This window comes from Malania oleifera, chromosome 3 (assembly GCF_029873635.1).
Source record: "Malania oleifera isolate guangnan ecotype guangnan chromosome 3, ASM2987363v1, whole genome shotgun sequence".
In the NCBI taxonomy this organism is placed as follows: domain Eukaryota; kingdom Viridiplantae; phylum Streptophyta; class Magnoliopsida; order Santalales; family Ximeniaceae; genus Malania; species Malania oleifera.
In genome coordinates, this window is record NC_080419.1 from 120,560,826 (window position 1) to 120,570,139 (window position 9,314).

Below are 9,314 nucleotides of genomic sequence, written 5' to 3' on the forward strand. Positions count from 1 at the left end.
ACTCAAGTCGAATTACATGGTAACAAAACTTATTTCAAATATAATATACTCTCGAATCAAAAGATAATTCTAAGACTCGAGAGTAAGGGACAACCGATATAACATAAAAATAAGCTTCACATTAACTTCAACAATTTGTGCAAAAGACCAAAAAAGAAGAGAAACTAACACTAACATTCTCTAGTAAATGTTTCTAGTTAAAATGTAACTTTCACCATCCTATTAGCCTAGTAAATGTTCCTAATCAAAATGTAACTTTCACCATCCTAGTAACTATCCATTAAAATAGAAATTAATTAGGGCACGCCCCTAGTGCCTATAAAAGAGATCTCGCAAGAGAGGTAAGGGAATTCCTTTCTCATATATATTTTTACTATTACAAATATATGATCCTTCCAGATTTTCTAACTTAAGCATTAGTGTGATCTTTCGAAGTATGCCCCGAGTCCTCAAAGTCTCTTATTCTTAATTCTCACAGGTAGTTGAGATCGTGGTTAATTTGGTTAATCCGATTTTTTTTTTACTACAACAGTACACACCACTGGTTTTCCAAGTCTCTTATTTTTTATTCTGGGAGGTGGTTGAAGTTATGGTCTATCTAGTTAATTTGACCAATTTTTAACTGCAACAACTATAATAATTAGTAACTTTCGATTATGATTCATTAGATCCAAATAAGTGCAAGTTAGGTATTACCATCACATCGTACTTTTACTAATACTAGCTATCACATGCAATTTGCATGAGTTTTATAGCATTAAATTTAAGGTTTTTTGAAAAAGCAACATATGAGTTGCGATCAATTTTTAAAAATAAATAAGTTTGCTAATTATTCATCGGTAGATTATTTGTTTAATTTTAAAAATTGTAAAATAAAATTTAGAAACAATGAAAAAAAATATAAATTGAAAATTGTTCCCTCTTCTCTTAATTAATATTAGACAAAATTCTCAAAAATAAAAAGGTAGAGCTTGCTTAATTGTGAAAATAAAAATTTATTTGTTTGTTCTAAATTTTTCAAAATATTTTTAAAAAAATCAGCTTATTTTTTAATTCTACAATATTTGCATTAAAAAGACTGAAAAGACAATTAAAAAACTTGTAACATTCACTAGTGGAAAATATGTTTTCTAATTTTAAAATAATAAAAATTTCATACTATTTTTAATTTTATAAATTTATATAGGAAAATTTTAAAAACTTTTTATTATTTTTTATATTTTTTTGTAAAATTTCAAAGAAGTGTGATTTTGTTATAAATCCTCCTTTTATATTTTTTTAACATAATATGAGAAAATTAAAACATAAATTGACATTTTTATAATTTTTAAAAATTAAAATTTTAAATAAAAATTATTTTCCAGAGCCTGTAATTTCTTTGTATTTTTTCTTGGTTTACTAAACAATGCCGGCAGCTAACAGCTTCGATAATACCTCGGGAAGCAGAGGCATTATGGGAATTGAAAATGTTACAGTCCACGTCTAAGTCGAAGCTTCTTTCTGTCTTCAGCCTTCTCCTTCTCTCTCTCTCTCTCTCTCTCTCTCTCTGTGACACTGGTGACCTTTTGACCCAAACTTTTCCGTCATGGGCCGATCTCTCTTCTCTGAAACTGCAAGTTTTGATCTTTGAATTTTTCAAATATAAGACCGTCGTTTGGTACATTTAGAGTTTGCGTTAAACTCTGCAAGTTCACCGCCATTGTTTCCGCGGTGAAGTAATTGCTTTCTCTGTATCTTTGATTTCATTTCTCTTCTGTATTGTTATGCTAAATTCGATATGCTTTCAGGGTTATTTTGTTTTTTCCCATTTCTGAACGATTTCGTGTTAAATATGCATTGATTCTAACAATCAATTTCCGATTCTACCATATTTCTTTTCTGGGTTTGTTCTTGGGTACCGTTAAAGATGATTTTCACTGACGTTTTCTGCTCTTTTTCTCTGTGCAAGATTGGAAAGAGATGGGTTTGTAGTTAATCTGCTGTTGTTAAATTTGCTTCTGGGTTTTGTTTGATTGAGGTACTAGATGATGCTTTATGTTTTTTTTTTAGCTATGATATGATTTGCGTTTTCTTGATGGGTTTTGTCTTGGAGGTGATTAAATAGAGGGGGATTACCTAATTTCTTGAGACATGTTTATTTCTTTCTAAACATTTTTTTTAGGAGTAATTATATGTGTGTATAGAAATATATTATTTCTTCTGAAATTGAAAGTGCGTGATTTATTTCTTCTTTTCAAACACTTGTTTTAAACATGGCCATTTCACTGTCTAGACTCTAGATGAATAATCCCCTTTCTATTCACTCTGGATTTTTGATGGATTTCTTACATTAACAATTCATTGTTGAACTACCGTGTAAAGCAAAGTGGCCTGTGTTAGTTTCATGTTAATGTTATATCTTTTTTGTGGTGTCTTCCTCTACAGAAGGGATTCTGTTTTTGGGTTTTAGTTTTTTGTTATCTTTGTGTGCTGCAGGGCGAGGGAGACCAGCTTGTGTGGGAAACTTTGTTATTGTATCACCATGTTTGTTATATTCTATTTTTATGATTGGGATCAATGTATTTGTTCTCTAGAATGCATTTTGCTTGACTCATTAATTATGTTAGGGTTTCATAGGAAACCCCCCTATTTTAGATTTTAGAATTTTCATGGGTCCTCTCTCTCTCTCTCTATCAGCTTCTTTAAGTTAAAATTTGGCGAGTTGCGTCGGCTCTTGAAATGGGTTTCTTTTTATGGAACTTCTTCAGGCAATAATTTAGCAAAGGTGTTGGGTGTTATTGGAGTATGTAATTATTAATATTGAAGTGTTGGCATTGGCAGGTTGTTCTTTCCCAATAAACTCAAATTTCCAAGGATTAAGCTACAATGCGGGCACCATCGCTGCTTGCACAGTGCTTGCCTGGTTTGGTACCTCATGACCGAGGAAATCACAGCATGTCCACCATTTCTGAGAGAGATATGCATCTATGTTCTCCTGCTGTGGAGATTCTTCCTTCAAAGGCACCTCCTATTCTCATCACTAATATGAAACATCTCCATATTTAAATCCAAAAGATTGCTTTTTATATTGCACTAGGCATTAACTGCCTCATCATTTTATTTTGTGCAGGTGGCTCCCCCTTACAAGTATGCTGGGGATAATGTAGACTTGCAGAGTCTCAATGTATTAAAGGTATGTCCATCACCAGTTTAGTAATTTTGGTGCTCATTGGAATTTTATTATGTAAAATGATATTTAGATTATTAATTATAATGTCAAATTGATAATCATGCAAAAACCCGAATAATAGTTGGCTGATTGGTCAGTTGTTTTCTTTGTCTTGTGAGGAAACATTCAAATAATCAAATCATGGTTAATTCCATTTATGAATTAGTTTTTAAATCTCTTATGGTCTTTCATTTGTTTCTATGTGGTTTGAAAAATTACTGCTAATGAGCCAAGGCTGTGTTTTCTTGCAGTGCATGTTTTTTTATATTACTTTACATAATTAGCTTGACTGGTGTTTTTCTCCCTCATGCAGGGAAGAGTCAGTGTTTCCGATATTATTGGGTTTACTGGTTCCGAAATGATATCTGCAAAACCTGATGGTAATCATCCCCCAGTGTACAATTTATTTAATTTGACAAATCAAATGTGTTAATTTTATGATTTGTTGTTGTGGTTCCTTTATCAACTTTATGGATGCAATTAATTTCTTTTAAAGCTAGAAACTGTTATGGTTTCGCAGGGTATTTGAAATCTTGGGACAGTTCTATTGATCTTGTTAATCTCCTGAAGCATGAGATTCGTGATGGACAGCTGAGCTTCAGAGGCAAAAGAGTACTAGAGGTAATGAGTCTAGGGAAGGCTGTCGTATTTTTTTTTATCTGTAAAAATCTAACTTCATAGTGCTTAAGCATTTGTTTATCAGTTCAAACTGCAATGGTAGCTTCATTAAAAGGATTGCTTTTTTGCTTGACAAATTAGCTACCCTCCCCCCCCTCTTTCCTTATTTTTTGAGGTTGGGAGAGGAGGTGAAAATATGTATATTGAAATGTTAAAGTATACATTCTAAGATGGAAGCATAAAAAATCACAAGAATTTAAGTACTAAATTAATAAATTGAAAATAGAGGAAGGTACTTGCAAGGAATCCATGTTTTAATGAAAGCTGAGCCAAATCGTACTGAATAATAATTGCACCTGAGATAACTTTTAGATCATCTCATCAAGCAATTAATAACTGGTTTTTGAACATCAACATCCTGTAGCTACAACCAACCTAGTGAATGATTTTTCTTGGCAGGATACGAATCAACTATTAAGAAGCAACGTTAAACACTTAAGCAGACTTAAAAATACATGAATTGCAAAAAATTAAATTCATCATAGCTTGCATACATCAATTTCATTAAACAACTAAAACTAAGTTTCTTTATCATCAAATTCGAACCTATGGAAATGACATTTTTCCCTATGATCTGTAAACAAGCTCACAAAGAATCAAGAAACAATAAACTAGTTGTTCACATGTCTAAACAAGCCAAGCTCAACTTTGATCAAGGTTGGCTCGATTATAAAACAAACTTTAAAATTAAGCTTGGGAGTTACGTGTTTGTCAATGTGAATGACCTCCAAAAAACCTTTACTAAGCCAAGCCAATGAGTTGTACACGAATGGCTTGGTTGATTTGCAACCCAAGTCACCATTGCATGGATATTTTGTTACGTTTTACACAATCCATTTATTTGAATTTCTCAGTTATCATTGTACATCGTATCTCTGGAATCTGTCTAACAATTAGCCTGTTTATTTTGCATCTACTTCAATTTTCATCTTATCTTTGTTAACTGTGTTAAAATCAAAGAGAGAGAGAAGGAAAAGTAAATAAGCGGTGGATTCCATGGATGCATAAAAACAATGTGTTTGTTTTGTTTGTTGGAAAGAGTTGTGTCTTTCCTCCCTTGGAAAGCAAAACAAATAAAAGAAAGCAAGAAGATTCTTTGAATGAGTGGTAGATAGTTTTGCCTTCTACCATGGTTTTAAATCGCGGTAGCGGGTAGCGTAACGTAATGGTAACGGGTGTATTGGGAAGCGGGAGTAGCAGATGTTACATAACGGGAAGTAGGTGTAACGGCCGTGAATTTTTTTGAAACACGCACACCCTTGTGCATATTAGCGTATTTGCATGTTTTAAGCTTTTAACCCTTCTTAGAAAGAGTTTTAGTGTATTTTGGATCCTTTAGTTTGAGTAACTAAGTTATTTGGTAAGGGCAACAAGTTTACATTTGTTTTCAACCAGCATTGATAGAAAAATTACGTACGTGTGTGTGTGTGTATTTATACTTATCATTGTTCTTATCTGTGATAAATTCTTATGTGTGCTAAATAAATTTAATAAAACAAAATATATTATACACTCCATTAATCTATTAGACACATAAGACATACGAATAATACAAATATAAAATAGCTAGAAAAGAAAGAAGGTTGAAGTTGAAAAATATAGAAAACAAATATCACATTACTAATATTATCAAAATAAAATATTTTTTAGTATTTTCAAATTGTTAATTAATGCATCTATAATCTATTGTGAATATTTAAAGAAATAGTAAATTTTGTATCATTGTCATTCTCATTATAATCTTTTCCCCCTCTTGCCACTTGATATATTGAGAACGATATATGAAAGAGAGGGAAAAAGTGAGAAGAAAAAGTAAAAAATAAACTAATTTTTTGGTGTCACAGTCCTATAGCAGTTACGTAACAGTCGTAGCGGCCTTTACGTAACGGCCACTACGGCCGTGATTTTTCTTCTCACCGATTCTGCGGTGTGTAACAGTATCGGTAACCCAAAAAACCATTACGTAACTGCGTTACGTAACAGTCGCGGCCATTATTTAAAACCATGCCTTCTACACAGTGTATGAAGGCAATTTGTGTCAGTCAGCGTTTGTTAGTTGCAAAATGTAACCTTTGATTCCACTTATAGAGACCTACCTTGATTTCCTCTTGCATATGATAATGTTAAAAAGTCATCATTCTCAGATATTATGGCACAATTCCTTTGTGAAAAATGATCTCCTATTTGATTGGATGCTGTCATTGAATTTCATTTTGATTTTTTTCCAGTTTAAACGATCTTGTTTTATATAATTTAAATGTTTTCTTTTGAGGCTGTTTGTGTGTTTATGGGTTAGGGGAGAGTATTAGCACCAGTATTTTCTTGCTCAAAGCCATTTGTGGGTGGGTAGCTGAAAACTAAACTGAAGTATATGTTTTGTCATGTGGATAACACATTTATATTGACAACATGCTCTGTATGAACAGAAGATGTTGAAAATATGATTGAGGTAGGTTTTGAGTAGATGGGTTGATGTAGAACACCCAGGGGGAAAGATAGAAAAAAGAAGAAAGAGAAGGGGGGGGGGAAAAGGCGGTTGAAGGAGGATTGAAGTGAAGGAGATGGAGAGATAAAAAGCAGAGGGAATTTTGATTCAAAGCTAAAGCGCACACAGACTTCCTTACACACATAAAAGGAAGTTAACTACTCATGAAATAAAGAGCAAAACTAAAACCAACAAAATATCTCAAAATAACTAAAATATCCAAAATAAACCTAATTACCTAAAATTTGTTGAGTATTCAAATTTCCCAGACTAAAATAAAAAATCCAAATTTCTTAGTATACAGCAAAAACACGAGTGCCTAGAATTCCCCATAGGGGGGTTCTCCTTCACAAGTGCAGACAAGTTGAGTAATATTTCTCAATTATTTATGGAAGTCAACCTCAAACTTTGTGGAAGTCTTTAACACGTGTAAATACAATCATGTTGAGAAGCTTTGTAAATTTATCTACATGAAAATTTTTTATATGGAAAGCATTTTGTTGGCTATTACTGCTACATCTTTTACTGAAACTGGGATTCATGTTAATTATTTATTTTGATTATTCTTGCAGCTTAGTTGCAGCTATGGGCTATCAGGAATTTTCGCTTGCCTGAAGGTATGCTCAGCTAATTGTTTTTATGTTTATTAGTTTTGAGTTAAAAGTTTCTTGCCCTTCTGATCACTTATTTTAGAGACGTAATCCTCTGAAAAGTAGCCTATGTAATAAAAAATGGGTTGTCCTTGAGACAAATATGTGAGTTCACCATCTTGCTAGCTCAAGTTTGTTTGTTGCAAGTACTTTTGCGATCTCCAGTGAACTTATTGAGATCATATCATAATTGTTTTCATGTGGTTGTGTATGATAGTTTATCTTACTAGAATTTTAGCATTGGTCATTTTTTAAAAATTTTGTCCATATAAATCAGTGGGAAGGAAAGAGTTTTTTCTAGATTATCTTGGACAGAGGTAGCAGGGAAGAATTTGGCATTACTCCAAAAAAATGAATTTGACAATACTCGTAACTTCCATAGGATTTGTCCCAGTTCATGTAGAAATGGCCAATCCCCACAGATCATAGAGAAATGGCTAATCCCCCCTATTTAAACGTAAGGTTTGGTGGTGACGATGGTGGTTGCTCTTTGGGTGTTTATTGAATTTTTCTATTTTTAAATAGTTATCTTTTCATACCAGTTTAATTAAAATGAAAATATGCAAAATTTGAACGAGAAAGGGTTACTTAGAATTGCTACAAAAGATACCCATGTAGTCATATAACTCATGACATAGTGATGCAGCAGAGTCCTACATTTTTTCCTAGTGTTGCCTGAGCCCCAACATGAAAAGAAGGGCATTTGGGGGGGCTTAAGTTTTTACCCCTTTTCTGAAGGCAGTGCGTCCTGCATTATTATATGGTGAAGATGAACTAGTTAGAAGTAAATTTTGTTCAAAGAAGACAACTTATCCCTTACCTGTTCCATCTTTTAAACCAATTGCAGGGAGCATGCGCAGTTCATTTTCAAGACCTCAATGCTGAAACCATAAGGTGCACTACCATACCAAATGTCCTGGCCAATCTTGAACAGGCTCGGGACCGGCAGAGCCGACAGCCAGAAAGCCCCCTTACTCCATCAAGACAAGCCCTAGCCCCAGCAGTGCATTTTTATGCTGGGGACTGGGAAGAACTCCCAACAGTTCTGTCTGTCGTGAGAAGTGATGGTTTTGAAGTGACAGGGATGAGTCAGAGCTTCTCTGAGGAAGATTTTATGGATGTAGCTAGCAGCCAAGATGGCAGCATCTTAGGGCAGGAATGTTCCTCAAGGCGATCAAGGAAGCTATCGGGAAGCCGGGCTTGGGAGAGGGCTAGTGAGGCAGATTCGGGAGGAGGGTATGATGTGATTTTGATGACAGAAATACCCTACTCCGTAACTTCTTTGAAGAAGCTATATGGTCTAATAAAAAAGGTTAGCTTTATTTATTTATTTATCCCTTTTCCTGCCTTTCTCAGTTCTATTTGTGAATGCAATATTTATGATACTAATTTTTATTTGATTAAGTCAGGTGTTACTGTTCTTAGGTTAACTCGGGAATGGTTCTATTTGTTCAAGAATTGTTTTCTCGTCGAGTTTTAAGGCCTTACATCTATTTTATTAATGATTTTTTATGCATCCTTTTTGGATATAACCAGTGTTTGAAGCCTCCCTATGGAGTATTATACCTGGCAACAAAGAAGAACTATGTTGGTTTCAACTGTGGGGCAAGACACCTAAGAAGTCTTGTTGAGGAAGAAGGCATTTTTGGAGCCCATTTAGTGAAGGAAATGGCTGACAGAGAGATTTGGAAGTTCTTCCTCAAATGAACGAGTTAAACGTTCAAGCTCCCAAGTGTCTTTCCGTTTGACAGCATTTTTACTTCTATTTGTGTAATTAAACATATATATATATATTACAAGTTATTTTATTCCATTCTTTTTTCTTTTCTTTTTTTTTGGGGGGGGGGGGGGGGGGGGTGGTGGTGTTAGAAATAATGGAGTCAGAATCAAAAAAGATTGGTTGGTGAACTTCTAATTTGCCACCATTCCTTGTGGCATTCTTTTTGCCCTTTCTCTTCTTGTTTTTGATTCCATTATTGATTGTAAATCCAAAGAAAGATTCTTTTGATTAAAGTTAGAATTGATGTTTAATTTCTCTCTAGTGTAATATTTCTCAAATTTTGGCAAGTTGCCTCTGTTTGGTGTACTATTAATAATAATAATAATACTTGGATGTTTTCTGGACTGCTGAGGATGAACCTTAATATGGATCAGTTGTATGGCTTTTCTCTTTTATGTTGCGTATATGTATGTTTTACCATTTGGAGTATTGTTTCAATTGGAGAAAGATAAAACCTGCCTACTTTGCAAATTGATGATCTCTATGAGGCTCCGCAGTGCTTGGTGCTTGTTT

The 9,314-nt window shown here is 33.7% G+C and overlaps 1 protein-coding gene across 5 annotated transcripts; it reads left to right on the plus strand.

The window, feature by feature from the left end:
• Positions 1-1,454: 1,454 nt before the first annotated feature.
• Positions 1,455-9,146, plus strand: LOC131152092 (uncharacterized). Of its 5 annotated transcripts, none has more exons than XM_058103726.1 (9): positions 1,456-1,715; positions 1,949-2,017; positions 2,821-3,000; positions 3,110-3,172; positions 3,522-3,588; positions 3,729-3,829; positions 6,944-6,988; positions 7,869-8,333; positions 8,558-9,146. In XM_058103726.1, exons 3-9 carry the CDS (start codon positions 2,866-2,868, stop codon positions 8,726-8,728), a joined length of 1,047 nt encoding a protein of 348 aa, XP_057959709.1. In that variant the 5' UTR covers positions 1,456-1,715; positions 1,949-2,017; positions 2,821-2,865; the 3' UTR covers positions 8,729-9,146. The 5 variants fall into 5 exon arrangements, with proteins under 5 accessions (XP_057959710.1, XP_057959709.1, XP_057959708.1 ...); XM_058103724.1 differs by having other exon boundaries at positions 1,482-1,710; XM_058103727.1 differs by lacking the exon at positions 1,949-2,017 and having other exon boundaries at positions 1,455-1,710.
• Positions 9,147-9,314: the final 168 nt, after the last annotated feature.

What these genes read in the sequence shown, in the direction of transcription:
- LOC131152092 (XM_058103727.1), top strand. Translation starts at nt 2,866, where the DNA reads ATGCGGGCACCATCGCTGCTTGCACAGTGCTTGCCTGGTTTGGTACCT. An exon ending in TGGAGATTCTTCCTTCAAAG is followed by an intron (nt 3,001 to 3,109) that starts GCACCTCCTATT and finishes TATTTTGTGCAG; the next exon opens with GTGGCTCCCCCTTACAAGTA. An exon ending in AGAGTCTCAATGTATTAAAG is followed by an intron (nt 3,173 to 3,521) that starts GTATGTCCATCA and finishes TCCCTCATGCAG; the next exon opens with GGAAGAGTCAGTGTTTCCGA.